This window comes from Tenrec ecaudatus, chromosome 6, assembly GCF_050624435.1.
Source record: "Tenrec ecaudatus isolate mTenEca1 chromosome 6, mTenEca1.hap1, whole genome shotgun sequence".
NCBI classification, from domain to species: domain Eukaryota; kingdom Metazoa; phylum Chordata; class Mammalia; order Afrosoricida; family Tenrecidae; genus Tenrec; species Tenrec ecaudatus.
In genome coordinates, this window is record NC_134535.1 from 160,974,323 (window position 1) to 160,991,431 (window position 17,109).

General features: G+C 42.6%; 1 protein-coding gene and 2 pseudogenes across 1 annotated transcript in view; all 3 read right to left on the reverse strand.

Moving 5' to 3' along the window:
• Positions 1-16,901, reverse strand: part of NET1 (neuroepithelial cell transforming 1) — a 46,856-nt gene extending 29,955 nt beyond the window's left edge. The window contains exon 1 of the mRNA XM_075552434.1: positions 16,676-16,901. Coding sequence (XP_075408549.1) covers positions 16,676-16,815 — 140 coding nt within the window. The 5' untranslated portion in view covers positions 16,816-16,901. The remainder of the gene's footprint in view (positions 1-16,675) is intronic.
• On the reverse strand, positions 4,410-5,447 carry LOC142450591 (adenosine receptor A2b pseudogene; annotated as a pseudogene).
• LOC142451318 (metallothionein-2A pseudogene) lies at positions 6,713-6,919 on the reverse strand (annotated as a pseudogene).
• Positions 16,902-17,109: the final 208 nt, after the last annotated feature.

The following is a 17,109-nucleotide window of genomic DNA, read 5'->3' on the forward strand; positions in this document are numbered from 1 at the left end:
GCCTGGTCCTGCACCGTTCACACAGTTTTTTGCTATATTTGAGCCCATTGTTGGAGCTACTATGTCAATCTGTCTTCTTCTTTTACACTGGCCCTCTAGTTTATCGATCATGAGAGCCTTCTTCAGGGATTGGACCCTCCAGAGAACATGTCCACAAATGTGAGTCTCGCCGTGCTTGCTTGTAAGGCGCATTCTGATGATACTTTTCCCAAGTCAGATTTGCTTGCTCTTTGACAGGCCTTAACCATATCCTCTGCTATCACCATAATTCAAAGGCATCCATTCTTCATTTATCATTATTTACTGCTCAGTTTTCACATGCCTATGAGGCAACTGAAAGTACCCTGGCTTGGGTCAAGGGCACACATTAGTTCTCCGAGTGACATCCCGGCTCTTCATAACTTCAAAGCGACCTGGTGTAGCATTATTTGCCCAGTGCGGTACACTTTCCTGACGACTGCTTCCCTGAGTGTTGACTGTGGATCCAAGTAGCATGAAATACTCGACAACTTCAATCACTTTACATTTATCATGAGATTGTTTATTGGCCTAGTTGTGAGTGGTTTTGTTTTATTTATGTTAAGGTGTAATCCATACTAAATGTCATAGTTTAAAAAAACCTTTATCAGTAAAAGCTTCAAGTTTTCTTAAGCTTCCTGGAGCAAGCAAGGTGTCCTCTGCACCTTGAGCCTTCCTCCAATCCTGATGCCATGTTCTTCTTCATGTAGTCCAGCTCATCAGAATATTTGCTCAGCATACAGATTTAATAAGCATGGTGAGAGGATACAACGCTGATGCCCATTGTAGAACATTCACTATCTCCTTGGTCCATTTAAACAGCTATCAAGAGGTCTACATACAGATGCTGCAAAAGCACAATGAAGTATTCTGGAATTCCCATTCTTAATGTTCTACATAATTTGTTACCATCCATACAGTCTAATGCCTTGGCACAGTCAGTAAAACACAAGTAAATATTGGTGTTGGTGTAGATGAGTAAGCACCTCCAGTGGCGAATCAGTTGGTTAAGCCATTTCAATCAGTATTCTGTTAATTCCTGGAGCCCCGTTACTCAGCAATGCTTCAGTACAGCTTGAAGTTCTTCAGTGCCACCGGTTTTTTGTCATACCTTTTGAAATGTTTGAACACCAGTGATTCCTATATTTGGTGTTAACCGAGGTAAGCAACTTTAAATAACTGAGGACTTGCTTCCTTTGACTCTCGGACTCTTTGCTCACAATAAGTTATCTAAACACCAGGGATGTTAAGTCAAATAACTGCTTTCTGTAGTTTCTGAGAAGGAACACAAGGGATTTGGGTTACAAGGAGAAAGAGTCAAGGAATGCTTCCCAGAAGAATAGCTGAATTTAAAGAACTAGCAGTGAGCAAAGCATACTAGAACAAGGAAGTCTCTTTTTCAAAGCGGGAACAGCGCATGTTAGGTGGAATGACACAGTTATAGTTTGGAAACTCCAAAGTAACTCCTTACGTGTGAATACTCAGAAATACATGGTGCCAAGAACAGACATTAGACATCGAGGTAAAAAAATCTTAAGATATTTTAACCAAATACTTACTAAATGTTTATTTTGGGAAAGATTAAGACAGACTCATTATTTATGAAGCACAATTTTTTGGAGGGTCTCTTTAGTGGAGCAAAAACAACTTAAGGCAAAATTATTTCATATATTCTTGCCACTGCAGAAAAATAATGGGGTAAATGCTATCGTATTTCCCCCTCATCAACAACACAACAAAATAAAATGTAAAGCCAATAAAACACACCAACTTAACAGATTCCACGCACACAAGTTAGTGGCGCTGATGACATTCTTGCAGTTGTGTAACCATTCTCATCTTTTTCGGCCTTGTTCCTCTCTCACTGCCCCCTAAGGTTCTTATCTTTCCAGTTGCTATTGTCATTTGATCCTACAAACTTTTAAAAGAGCATAACCCTCAAGGTATACTTTAAAAATTTGGGGGGGGGGCTTGTACAGATCTTGTCACAATCCATCCATCCATCCATTGTGTCAAGCACATTTGTACATTTGTTGCCACCATCATTCTTTCTACTTGAGCCCTTGGTATCAGCTCATTTTCCCCTCTATCCCCAACCTTCCCTCCCTCATGAACCCTTGAATAATTTATAAATTATTATTATTTTTTCATGTCTTACACTGACCAATGTCTCCCCTCACCCACTTTTCTGTTGTCTATCACCATGGAAGGGGGTTATAAGTAGATCATTGTGATTAGTTACACCCTCCTCTTACCTTCTTGGTATGGCTACTCTCGTTATTGGTCCTGAGTGGTTTATCTGTCCTGGATTCCCTGTGTTTCCAACTCTTATCTGTACCAGTGTACATGCTCTGGTCTAGCTGGTTTTGTAAGGTAGAATTGGGGTCATGAAAGTTCGGGGCGAGGGGAGGAAGCATTAAAAACTAAAGTTGTATGTTTCATTGGTGCTATACTGCACCCTGACTGGCTCATCTCCTCTTTGTGACCCTTCTGTAAGGGGATGTCCAATTGTCTACAAAATGGGCTTCAGGTCTCCACTCTACCCTCCCCCTCATTCACATCAATATGATTTTTTGTTCTGGGTCTTTGATGCCTGATTCCTGATACCTGATCCCATCGACACCTTATAATCACACAGGCTGGTGGTGCTTCTTCCATGTGGGCTCTGTTGCTTCTGAGCTAGATGGCTGCTTGTTTATCTTCAAGCCTTTAAGACCCCAGACGCCATATCATTTGAGAGCTGGGCACCATCAGCTTTCTTCATCACATTTTCTAATGTACCATGTCTTCAGCAATAGTGTTGGGAAGGTGAGCATCATGGAATGCCAGGTTATTAGAACAAAGTGTTCTTGTGTTGAGGAAGGATCTGAGTAGAGGCCCAATGTCCATCTACTACCTTAATACGTAACATATATATATATATATATATATATATATATATATATATATATACCCATAGACCTATTACCCTATCATTATATATAAATATATTTACATATGTACATGCCTGTATTTACCTCTATAAATGTCCTTTGCCTCCTAGTTCTTTCCTCTATTTCTCAAGGTATAGTTTCCCCCTAAGTAGTTAAGTTATATAGTTCAGTTTTGAAAACACCTCAAGAATATTTTTTGATGTAGGGTTTAAAGATTTTCTCAGGGCAATAATTTCAGAGGTTCATTTGTCCTCATGGCTCTAGAGCCTAGACTCCATGAGAATCTGAAATTCTGTTCTCCATCCCCCCCCCCTTTTTTTTAAAACAATTTATTAGGGGCTCATACAACTCTTATCACAGTCCATACATATACATACATCAATTGTATAAAGCACATCTGTACATTCTTTGCCCTCATCATTTTTTTCTCCTCTTTTCTTTTTTTACATTTTATTAGGGACTCATACAACTCTTAACACAATCCATACATATACATACATCAATTGTATAACGCACATCCATACATTCCCTGCCCCAATCATTCTCAAAGCATTTGCTCTCCACTTAAGCCCTTTGCATCAGGTCCTCTTTTTTTTTTTCCCCTCCCTCCCCGCTCCCCGCTCCCTCATGTGCCCTTGGTAATTTATACATTGTTATTTTGTCATATCTTGCCCTATCCGGAGTCTCCCCTCCCCCCCTGCATCCCCCCTTTTAAGTTTTATTTTCATTTTTACATAAAATGCACAAAGTTGTATCATTTTACTCCGTAAAATATTCACACTTTGAGTTTCAGCAACTTGGCCAAACTTTTCGATGGGAGAAAGGGAAAATGGAGTCTGGCAGAGAAGGGATCCTGTTCCTTCAGTCTCTCTCTCTAGAGTAGGTTTTCTCTAAGTGCAAAGATTCACAGTTGGTATCTGAAGATAGTCCACTAAAGAACTTCAGAGAGTAGCCTTTCTCTAAATGAATGTAGCAGTTTCTTGATGGAAGAAATATATTTTTCATGATTGCCTCCTAGGAACAGTGTACATTTCCAATATATCCAGCTTTTATTTTTCTATTGCCTCTAAACTACAAAGATTCCCATTAAAATAGTTCACAGTGTTTCACATTAAAATGGTTTCAGTCATGTCCTTCTAGGAAAGGAGATTTTTAAAAACACATGTGTGTTTTAAAATCCATTCACATGTCAGTATCATCCACCTGGTAAGAGCAGCCAAACAGGACCATAAATGCCCCCAAATCTTTTTGTCAACACTTGGAGCCTGCTAACAAGATGAATGTCTTAGCCAAGTGTGCGTTGACTTCAGCAGAGTACTGAAGAGAGGCAGCCCCTATGCTTGAGTCGTAGCTATCTTTCACAATACGCATCAGCCAGGTAGGCCATGTCCCTATGTTTACTGTGAATTTCCTCAGCCTAGGTCACAGGCCAATACCAAGAGCCAACTGTGCCCCCTCCTACCTATTCCCATTCTTGAGGGCATCTGTCTGAGCGAGTACATACCGGGAAATGATTTTGTGGAAAGTATAACAGAAGTCTCAGTTCTGGTAGGCGTAGATGATGGGATTGACAACTGAGTTGGCATGTGATAGGATGGCCACGTTCATTGCCCACTTGAGCTTATCTTTAGCTGGCTGAAAGAGTGACACAGTTGATAGCATGTACTGGTAACCAACACAGAGCAAAACCCCCCACGATCATGGCTAGGGACTTGGCTGCATGGATCTCCCTTTGAAGTGGGGTCCTGACTGGTCCACCAGCTTGGTGCGCTGCAGCTGCTGGCAGGCCACCAGGAAGATCTTGATGTAGATCGCCAGCATGATGAGCAGGGGGGCAGCACGCAGCCAAAGAAACTGAAATGTACCATGTAGCTCATGGGAATGACATTCTCAAAGAGACACTTGACAAGGCAGCAGTTTTCGTTCACGGTCCCATCCCAGGGCTCTGTGCACTTGTTGGTGGCACTGTCTTGGTTGTTCCATCTCAAGAACGAGGTCAGTCCAATGCCAAAGGCAAGGACCCATAGGACAGCAATGACTCCTCTTGAGCAGGTCCTCGTGACCAGACTCGTCTGCCTCTTTATAGGGACGCACACACCCCCAGTGAGCGCAGGGGTCTCAGAGGCCAGCAGGGTCCGGTCTGGGAATGCAGCCCAGGCGCACATATCTCTGAGGGTGGCCGGCGCCTCCCAGGCTGAGAAGAGCTCCGCGACCCCCAGCAGGGCTCCCGAGGCCAGGAGGCTAAGTATGGAACTCTGCGTGAGCCACAAGCACAAAGCAGGCAAAGAAGAGGCAGCTGTGGAAGTCAGTGCAGAAGCCCAAGCTAAGGGTGATTGCAAAGAGCCCCACGGCCACATCAGCCGCCGCCAGAGACACCAGGAAGTAGTTGGTGGGTGTCTGCAGCGCGCTCCACGTGCCCACCGCGGCGCACACCAGCATGTTGCCCACCTCCGACAGCACGGCAGTGGCCAGCTCCAGCTCCATGTCCAGCTGCATGGCCCGAGCCGCGCGTTGCCTCCTGGGGCCGCTGCTTGGGGCCTGAGCCCCTCACGTGTCCACCAGTCGCTCACTGCCCGCCGGGGGCTCCCCCCACCCCGTTTTTTGTTTTTACAAAGATTCTTCTTCTATGGAATCTCTGATCAAAATGCTCAGAAATAGTAGCCACGTACCATTTAATTTTTCTGGCTTCATGACAAAGGAGGAATTAAGGCAATTCTCCACACATTCTATATCCTCTTCCTGACTCTGCTTCGTCTGTGGTTCCAACAAATGTGCTTTGAATGGCCACTTACTTACATGGGGTGTCCAATGAAACTGGCCCTCAACCAGGAAACACATTTTTTGTGGTGTTTGATTGGACATAAGTAGCTTCAGCAGCAATCCCCCCCACCTTCCTTTGGGGAGTAGGGTACTGTCATAAATACATTACATAACTTTTGCCAATTCAACTTTTTACAGGTATACAAGTTATTGACAGCAATTACCATAATTGGCTGTACAACTCTACCTTTATAGTGTGATTTTTTTCTATCCCTGTAAACCTCCTGTCCCTGGTAACCACTAATACATCAGTCTCTCCACATTTTGTTTTTCTTGCCTTTTCATATAAGTGAGATCAGACATTTGCTCTTTTGTGATTGACTTCTTTTATTGAGTATAAGGTCTCCAAGTTTCATCTATACTGTACATTACATCACGACTTCATTTCTCCTGATAACAAGTATTCCATTCTATGTATGTACCATATTTTGTTTATCATTCATTTGCTGATGGGCATTCAGGTTGTTTCCACCTTTTGGCTTTTGTGACTAGTGCTGCAAAGGACAGTGATGTTTGAATCTCTGTTTTCAAGTCTTTGGGGTATAGACCTAGTAGTGGAAATCACTGGGTCACACGGTAGTTCTAGGACCCTTGATGGCACCGTGGGTAAGGCACCAGGCTGCCAGCTGCAAGATTAGTAGTCCCAAACCAACAATTGCTCTATGGGAGAAGGCTGTCTGGCCCTACCATTCTACATTCTAACCAGTAATGGATAAAGGTTCCAGTTTCCCTCACATCCTTGTCAACATTTGTTATTTTCTATTTGTGTGACCTTGTTTTTAATCTTAGCCATAATCGTATAATGGTATTTCATTGGAGTTTTGTTTTTTAAAGTCACCAGCTTTTATCATCATCTTTCATATATTTTGTACAAATAAAAAGGAGGTAGAAAAGAGGTCAGGTTCATCTGAGGGAGAATCTCTGGTTTTGGACAGGCCAGTACATTCATATCGGTTGTCTTATCAATGGCAGCAGCTGCACTTGTCCGATGCATCTTTGCAGATGCAGCCCTGGGCACACTTGGCACAGCCCACAGGGCAGCAGGAGCAGCAGCTCTCCTTGCAGGACGTGCATCTGCAGTCTTTGCACTTGCAGGACTCAGAGCAGCCACAGGAGCCACCAGTGGCGCAGGAGCAGTTGGGGTCCATTTGGAGGAGCCAAGGCTGGCGGTCCCAGGTCAAGTGTGAAAGGATGCTGGAAGGTGGAAGGCTTGCTTCTTCATTGGAGTTTTGATGTGCATCTCTCTGATAACTAAGGATGCTGAGTATCTTTTCATATGTCTGGTGGCCATTTGAATGTCCTCTGTAGTCAAATGTCTACTCAAGTTATTTGCTCACTCTATGAATATTTTGGTATTAGAGTCTTCTCAGCTATAGGGTTTCTGAAGATATTCCTCCAACTGACAGCTAGAAAAATGGTATGATTTTTAATGAAATATTGGAACAATATTGCTAAACAAAAAAGTCACCTGAAATAAGTTATCATTTATATCCCTGAATAATATAGACACATTAAAAACAAATGCTAACCATTTACGGAGAAGATGTAAGTTCTTAGATCACAAACCCTGCTGTAACTCAAGTTTTACTACATCCTAACAGTATGGTTAAAGAGTCATCGATGGGGACTGGGTTGAGAAGCAGCAATGATAAGTTCTCAGAAGATTATTTTAATCTAATACAATTGTTATAAAGTAGTAGTCATAATGGTATTTAAATAAACATTTCCTTTCAAGTAGTATAAAATAAGTTGTTATGGAGAATCACAAGCTCAAAGCTATTTTTTAATCATTTCCTAGAACTAACAATACTGAGCATGGAATGGAATTGATGTCTGAATGCTGGAAAGGGAAATAGCTCTTATGAATCTTAAACAGGTTAACAAACTGGAAAACTATTTCTAATCGGAGGGAAAGAATTTTTCCAGTACTAACTATAATTGGCTTTACAGTAATGCTATTTTTTCCCATTTCAATAACAAGTGCTTGTTTATTTGAAATAGTCGTGGAAAAAAGGAATCTTCAGAACAAACATGTCCAGAAGGTATATGAGATAGCGCCAACTTTATAAAATCTTGGGAACACATACAGATTTTCATAGTGGTTACATAAAAAATTTAACAGCTATTTTTAAGCCCACATTGGGAAAAAAAATTATTTCACAAAACGATAGGATTACAAGTGGATTCTCCTGAAGATACACAGTACAGAGTACAATCCATTTACAGGGTAGTTTAAGGTTAAAATATGAAACAAGAGCTCTGTCTAACCCCCCTTTTCCTACATCCAAATAACTGTAACATTTAGAGCATAAAATAAGCTACTATCTGTAGGAACTAGGTTGGAATATTAAGCTGTGTTTCTTATTTAACAACATTGTGATTTTTCATTGACCTCTAACCTATTTCCTTTGCAATCGTTTTAGCATTTTCTTTTTTAGTGTACAGTTTTTTAAATTAGACTAGTTTTATTCTAAACAAAGTATAATTAGCTATGCAAAAAGAAAATTTTATTAATTTCATTCTTAAGTCAAATGTTATTATCTGAGATTTTGATTTGTGTCACTGCCCTCCTCTATTGGGACAAATAAGAGCCAAACTGAAATTACAAATGGCAGAAAAGAAACTCAATGAACATTTTCCAAAATGTATAATACAACATTATGACCAAAGGAAAAATTATGCATTCTTAAAAACTGAATTTACCTTCAAGGTGGTTTTATTATAAAGATCAGATAGAATGGGATAAAGGTTAACAATAATACTTTTTAAAAAAATATCACTTTATTGGAGGCTCATACAACTCTTATCACAATCCATACATCCATCCATTGTGGCAAGCATATTTGTACATTTGTTGTCACCATCATTCTCAAAACATTTGCTTTCTACTTGAGTCCTTGGTATTAACTCCTTTATCCCCCTCCCTCCCACTCTCACCTCCCTCATGAACCCTTGATAATTTAAAAATTATTATTTTGTCATGTCTTACACTGTCTGACATCTCCCTTCACCCACTTTTCTGTTGTCCATCCCACAGGGTGGAGGTTATATGTAGATCTTTGTTATCAGTTTCCCCTCTCTACCTCACCTTCACTCCACCCTCCTGGTATCACCACTCTCACCTCTGGTCCTGAAGGGATCATCTGTCCTGAATTCCCTGTGTTTGCAGTTGCTATCTGTACTAGTATATCCTTGGGTCCCCACTCCACACAACCCCCTCATTCACAATATGATTTTTTGTTATTTGATGCCTGATCCCTTCGATACCTCGTGATCACACAGGCTGGTGTGCTTCTTCCATGTGGGCTTTGTTGCTTCTGAGCTAGATGGCCGCTTGTTCACCTTTAAGCCTCTAAGACCCCGAACAACAGCAATACATTTTTAACAGGACAATCATTAGCTATCATTTACTGTATACTATAGCATGTTATCTATACTGGCAATCTGAAAACACATATATGTTGTTGGGTGCTGTACAATCAGTCCTGGCTATTGGAAACCCATTGTACAACAGAACAAAACAATGCCTGGTCCTGCACTATCCCCGTCATTGTTATGTTTGAGTCCAACGGTGTAGCCACTGTGTCAATCTAATTGAAGGTCATCTTTTACTTTCAATACTACTTGCCAACACCATCATTCAAAGGCATGAATTCTTCTAGTCTTTCTTGTTATTCAATTTTCACATGTATAACAGGTGACTGAAAATACCATGTCTTGGCTCAGCTGCACATTAGTCCTCAAAGTAACATCTTTGCTTTTTAACACTAAACCATTCTCATGCAGATTTGCCCAAAGCAATATATCACTTGATTACCTGGTGACTTTCCCCACAGCAGTGGCTGTCGGTCCATGTAAAATCAAGCCCGTGGCAACGTAGTTTCTCTATTTGTCACTTATGCGGGCAGCTGTGAGAACTTTTGCTTCTTTATGCAGAGATGTAATTCAGACTTTTTTTTGTCATTTCGAGTTAATCTGTGAACTTTTCTGTTCAGCTCTTTTATTTCATCATTTCTTCTGTTCCCTTTAGTGACTTTATGTTCAAAAGCAAGTTTCAGAGTCTCTTTGACATCCATTTCCATCTTTTTCCTTTCCTGTCTTCTTAAAGATTTTTGTTTTCATCAAGTATCATATCCGTAGTGTCATTTCACAGCTTGTCTGGTCTTGAGTCATTAGCATTCAGTGTGTCAAATCTATTCATGAGGTGATCATTACATTCAGGTGGCACAGATTTAAGATTTTTTGACCAACTTAAGTCTGCAGATGTTGGTAAACATCTTCAATTTCTTTAACTTTGGCGTTAACATTGAGTAATAGATCTATCATCTAGCCTTTCTTATAAGTGAATGGATATTATGCACTCACTGATAGTTTTGTACTTCAGGATGGATCTTCAATTTTTTTTTTAATGATGAATGTGGTCTCATTCCTCTTCAATTTGTTATTCCTGATATTTGATAGATCTTAAAAGGTCCTTTTTGATGAATCAGTGTCATTTCTATTGATTGTTATTCCCAGCATTATAAATCATGATTGGCGTGTACACATGTAGATATGTTTACCTACATGACGATGGGGAAATAGATCAATGTACATATATTTACAGGTTTAGATTATTAAGGTTGCAGATGCACTTTGGGCCTCTACTAAATACTCCCTCAATGCAAGAATACTGTTCTAGTAACCTGGCATTCCATGATGCTCACCTTCCTGACACGATCGCTGAAGACAAAGTGGGTACATAAGCAAATGTGGTGAAGAAAGCTGATGGTGCCTGGCTATCAAAAGATATAGTGTGTGGGGTCTTAAAGACTTGAAGATAAATAAGCAGCCATCTAGCTGAGAAGCAACAAAGTCCACATGGAAGAAGCACACTAGCCTGTGTGATCACAAGGTGTTGATGAGCTCAGGTATCAGGCATCAAAGACCCAGAAAAAAAATCTATATTGCTGTGAATGAGGGTGAGTGTGGAGTGGAGACCCAAAGCCCATCTGTAGCAATTGGACAACCCCTTACAGAAGGGTCACGAGGAGGAGGTGAGCCAGTCAGGGTGCAGTATAGCACCGATGAAATACAACTTTCTTCTAGTTCTTTAATGCTTCCTCCCTGCCCCACTATAATGACTCCAATTCTACCTTACAAATCTGGCTACACCAGAGCATGTATATAGGTACAGACAAGAGCTAGAAACACAGGGAATCCAGGGCAGATAACTCCTCAGGACCAATATTGAGAGTAGCCATACCAGGAGGGTAAAGGGGAAGGTGATCAGAGAACCAATCACAATGATCTACATATAATCCCCTCCCAGGGGGATAGACAACAGAAAAGTGGGTGAAGGGAGACATCAGTCAGTGTAAGACACACACAAAAAAATCTACAAATTATCAAGGGTTCATCAAGTGTGGGGGAGGGAGGGGAAAAATGAGCTGATACCAAAGGCTTAAGTGGAAAGAAAGTGTTTTGAAAATGATGATGGCAACAATGTACAAATGTGCTTGACACAATGGATGGATAGATGGATTGTGATAAGAGCTGTATCAGACCCCAATAAAATGATTTATTAAATAAATAAATCATATGATCGTCTGATTCAAAATGGCCAATACCTGTCAATGAATTTCAGTTCATTAATGCCAAGGGTTATCGATCTTCAAGCTTTCCAATTCATTTGACTTGTAATTTTCCTCAAGTTACACTTTGCACATTGTGTATTACAATTACTAATGGATGTCTACAACTGTTTCTTTTTATTTTTAGTCATGTCACATCAGCAAATGAAGATCCTGAAAGCTTTGGCTTATCTTTGTCATTAAGGTTGACTATTTTGAGGAGACAGCTCTTCATTAGTTGTATTTTGAGTGGCTCCCAACCTGAAGGGCTCATCTCCTTGTGCTCTAACAGACAATGCTCCATGGCTACTCATAAGGCTTCATTGGCCAGTCCGTGCAGAAGCAGATTGCCAAGTCCTTCTTCCCAGTCTGTCTGATGGGTGACCCTACTCACATTTGCAGTATAGGCGGCATGTCTTACAACATCATAACATAACACAAAGCACTGCAGTACAACCAACTGACAGACAAGCAGTGGTGATCCTTTTGGTGGTGATGGGTCTTCCAATTTAAAAAAAAACATACAGAAATACAAAGATATGAGATAGCTAATCATAAAGAAGAAATTGAAGTATTTTTAATGAAAAACAAACAGAATGAACTAACAGAGTAATGTTTTTTTAAAAGCAAGTGGAATAAAGATTAATGATGGGAATATAGGAGAGTAGGTCACTGACACTAGAAAGAAAAAGCTTTGAGGCATAAGGGACACACACCAAATGGATCCAAGTGCAATAAAGAAGTGTAAAGGATGCCTCCATATTTGAGAAGAATTACTTTCTATGTGAAAATAAGAATGCAGTCGCATTGAAATGTGGCTGCTAGGTTAAGGAAGCTGTCCCTACCTATAAGCTGTACAGCTCAAAAGAAACGCCTCATCCAAATTGCAAGGTTCTAATACACACTGTGAGGAACTCTGGCGGCATAGTGGGTTACATGTTGGGCAGCTAATCACAAGGTCAGCAGTCCGAATCCACCAACCCTCTATGGAAGAAAGATGAGGTTTTCTACTCCCACAAAGAGTTGGTCTGGGAAACGCACAGGGGCAGTTCTATGCTGTCCTATAGGGTCACTATGAGTTGAAATAGACTCCATGGTAGTGGGTAGTTGTTGTATACAATTATAAGGCACTCTGGTGGCATAGTGGGTTACTTGGTGGAGTACTAACTATAGAAAGTCAACAGTTGAAAACCACCAGCTGCTCTGGATAGGGCTTTCAACTCCAGGAAAGAGGCTACAGTCTTGAAACTCACAGCTGACAGTTCTACTTTATCCTAGAAGGCTGCTATGAGTCAGAATTGACACAATGGCCGTGAGCTTGTTTTTTTCGGTTTTATGTTACCACATGTTCTAGCCCCAGTCATTTCTCTAACCCATCTTCTATCATTATCCCTCTTGCTTCACCCCACTCTAGTCACCCTGGCTTCTCTGCGCTTTCTGGAACATGGCTATCTTATTAAAGTTCTTAGGGGAGTCCTGGTGGCGTAGTGGTTACACATTGGGCTTCAATCCATGAAGTCGGCAATTCAAAATCGCCAGCCCCTCCATGGAAGAAAGATGGGGCTTTCTACTCTCATAAAGAATCATAGTCTTGGAAACTTACAGGGACAGTTCTACCCTGTCCTTGAGGGTCATTACAAGTTGCCAATGCCTTGATGGCAGTGAGTCTACTTTTGGGGGGGGTTGAGTTAAAGTTTTTGCACTTACTGTCCCCTGGTGGCTACTACTATTGGGCTGCTAACCACAAAGTCAGCAGAAACCACCTCAAGAGAAAGATGAGGCTTTCTCCTTATATAAAGAGTGACAGTCTCAGAAACCCACGCGGCAATTCTACCGTGTCCTATGGGTCTCTATGGCAGTGAGGTGTTTTGTTTTGTTTGGGGGTGGGGGAGCACAATTCTGACCCTCCCTTTCTAGAACACTCTAATCCTAAATAGTCACAGGACAGTTGCTTAATTCTTTCAGATCTCTGCTGAAATGCCACCAGTATCAGAAAGACTCTTATGATCTTTTTAAAAAACAGCAACATGAGCTTTCTCCCCCTCACCTGTCTCACTATTGTCTTGTGCCTTTGAGTGGATTCTGATTCATGGTGATTTGGGGACAGAGTGAAACTGCCTCAGAGGGTTTTCTAGGCTGTATCGTGGCGGACGTAGTGTCTCAGGTCTTTCTCCCAGGAATTGCTGGTTAGAGCTGAACTGCCAAAGTTCCTTTCTCCATCATCAAGTCTTCATTGTTTTCATGGCAGCATCACTTGAGATTTTAAATGCAATTTTAATGATTGCCTTTCTCCTCCAACTAGAATTTAAGCTTCCTGGAGGGTTTTCATCTGTTTTGCTCACTAGAATTTCCAGAATCTACATCTGACAAAGGACAAGTGCTCAACAAATATTACTGAATAAATGTAGACATTTTAAACATTACCCCCACTTAATCTTTTATAGAATTGGATTCTCCATTTCCTGTCATTAGTCTTTCCTACATCGCCTACTTCTGTCTCAGAGAAACTTCTATCTCTTTTGCTCTTTCATTAGCTCTTAAATATTGTAGGCTGTAATCTGTGTGTAGGCTTAAGAAGTGCATATTCAGATGTTTCCTTAAATTTCAAACCAATAAAATCAACATCTAACAGGAGTCCCTGGGTAGTAAAAACAGTTAAGTGTTCCATTACTTGATGAAAAGTTGACAGTTTGAATCCATGCAGAGGCACCTCTGAAGACAGGCTTAGCAATCTGCTTCTGAAAGGTTGGAGCCCTGGAAACCCTGTGAAGCACTTCTTCGCACAAATAGAGCCACTTGAGTTGGGATCTAGTTCACTGCAATCAACAACTAAGAAAATGTCTCTCAGCCAAGGAATTTATGATGGAGTTATAAATGCCTCGTTGAGTAAGGTGCTTTTCTATTTCAAAGAAAGGTTTCAGTATTTGCAGGCACGGGTGGAATGTAAACTGTGTAAGTAACTGTGCTTTATCTAAACTAATAGATATGTGGGCCACAGGGTTTTAAAGAGGTGGAGATGTGGAATTATGTTTCTTTCTTTTTTTAATGGAATTATGTGTCTTTTGGATAAAATGTGACAAGCAGCAGCTAACATTTAGTGACAGCATCGTGCATGTGGGGATCAGGAAGCAAACCCACTGTCAGTTGAGCGGATTCCAACTCCTATAGACAGTATAGGACAAAGTAGAACTGCCCCACAGTGTTGTGAGGTTGTAATCTTTACTGCAGCAGACTTTACCAAAGCTTTCTGCCGTGGATGACTAGGGGGTTCATTTTGGTTAGAAACTAATATTCAACCGCCATGCCACCGGGGGTCCTCAGAGGTATTATATTTAACATGCATGATTTCATTAGTTTAGATATTAACTTTACAGGAGGTGGGTACTATTATTACAATCTCCACTTTACAGGTGAGGTCTTAGAGATATTAACACTAGATTTAAGGAATGCATCATTTTGATGCATTTTGATTTCCTCAAAGAAAATTACAGAAACTGTTTACATTTACCTCCTATCATTTTTGCTGTATTTTATTCATTTAACAGGACAATCCAATTTGATTTTCTTCTAAGCCTTCTAGTCTCGAAATTCTCTGTGTGGTATAGCTATCACTATGGATACACATCAATTTGACAAGAATGAAAATTATTAATCCAGTACATTGGTTTCATTCATGAAAGCACTGCATCAGTCATAAATATAAACGTAGTCAAAAAGTTCTGGGAAAAGAGACATCAAATATAAAGACAAACAATGCTGCAGAGATTGTCATACGGACCGACCCAAGCAACCTTACAATACATGGAACCCAGGATCTCAAATGTTGCTAATGTTAAATATTATACATTTACATAAATATATAATATCACATTGTTTCATTTATAAGTTAATAGTGTATAGTTACGTTATTTTTAACTACAATAAGTTGTTTTCAAAAGAAAACGTGCGGTTTCGCTCATGTGTCAATTTGACACGCATCCGTAGAAATAGGCATATAAGGAATGTCTGTGAACCTAGTGTTAAGGAACTTGACCAACATTACACAATCAGCATTTTGAACCCCATAAAAGTAAACGTCAACAAACACAAAAACCATATTGCCACCAAGCCGATTCTGACGCATGGCATCCTCGTGTGTGACAGAGTTGTACTGCTCCATAGGGTTTTCTTGGCTACACCCTTTACCCAAACCGACAACCAGGCCTTTCTACCACAGAGTCACTACCAGCTTTAATATTAAGGTGGAAAAAACAAGGTACTTTTTTACATAGTTCCTCTCCCAAGCTTTCTGAAACCCTCATCTAATGTCCACCCTCTCAACACACAGCGTGTGACATATCTTAATTACTTACAAATTAGTGACTATAAGTAGCTATGGTCATTCCGAGTTGGCTCCACTCTAAGGCAGTGGGGTTTGCTAAGCTAACTACATGTATTAAAAAACAAGAAACCGGGGTGCAATCTGACTCAGTGACCCCATAGGGAGCGCAAGGTAGACTGTCACTCTGTTTATGAGCGTAGTTCGAACCCCCCGGCCGCACCACGGGGGGGAAAAAAAGACGCGACTTTCTACTCCCATGAAGATTTACAGCCTCGCCTCTCGGGACCCACTTGCTAAGTGTATTTCGGTTTTCGGAGACCCTCTCTTTACACAAAAGGGCAGAACCCTGCGCTGTATTTGCACGGCGTTTGGGCTCTTGCTTTTCTCGTTTTAACCCTGGCTTTTAGGCGACAGGCAGGCAGCCTGGGGGACGTCGTGGTTATGCAAGGTCGGCAGTTCGAAACCACCCGCTCCCGTGTCAGAAACTCACTCACGGGGGCCGTGCTGCCCTGGCCCACGGGGTGGTACGTGTCAGCAGGGTCGCGATGGCAGGGGGGGAGAGAGGAGAGAGGAGAGGGGAGAGGGGTGAGGGGAGAGGGGAGAGAGGGGGGGGTAGAGAGGGAGAGAGAGAGAGGGCGGGGGAAGGAGGGAGGGAGGGAGAGAGAATGAGAATATCTGGGTGCCCCAGCCCGCCCCCAGCCCCACGGACCACGCCTCTCGATCCGCCCCGCCTCCCCCAGGCCTTCCGATACCGCTGGTTCCCCAGTTTGAATGCAGGACCCCTCACGGCTCCGGTCCCTAGCTCCTTCGGGGGCAGGGCACGACCGCTGCCATCTTTTCTGCGAAGGAAGTCACCGATCGCTGACACCTCGCGCCCCTTCCCCCACCGACTTGGCACGGTCGGGACCCCAGGACGGACACCTGTTCAAAGCCGAGCTCCCCGGTCGCCCCAGCCGGCCCGCGGCACCTACCTCGGGTCGGGATGCGGCCCGGGCCGCGGGGTGTCGGCCGCAGGCCCCGAGGCGCCCGGAGCGCAGAGCGCGGAGGCCCGGCGGCTTCGCCTCGGCGGCGGCGGCGGCGGCTGCGCCTCGCTGGCCAGGTCTGGCTCCATGGCGTGGAAGAGGGGGCGGCGCGGGCCGGTGGGCTGCGTGCCCGGGAGGCCCGGAGGAGCGGGCACCGTGCCCGACAACTTGGAAAGGGACAAAAAACTCCTGTCAGGAGAAAGCCGCCGCGGCCTCCGGCATCCGGGTTTGAAAATGGCGGCGGCCGGGCATCAGCCAATCAGGGCGCAGGGGGCGGTTGCTAGGACACGTGGAGTCCCGCCTCCACATTCCACCCGCACGGCGGGATTCGGACTTGTGGGGACGCCGCGGGACAAAGCGGAACTGCCCCCCAGGGGTTCCCA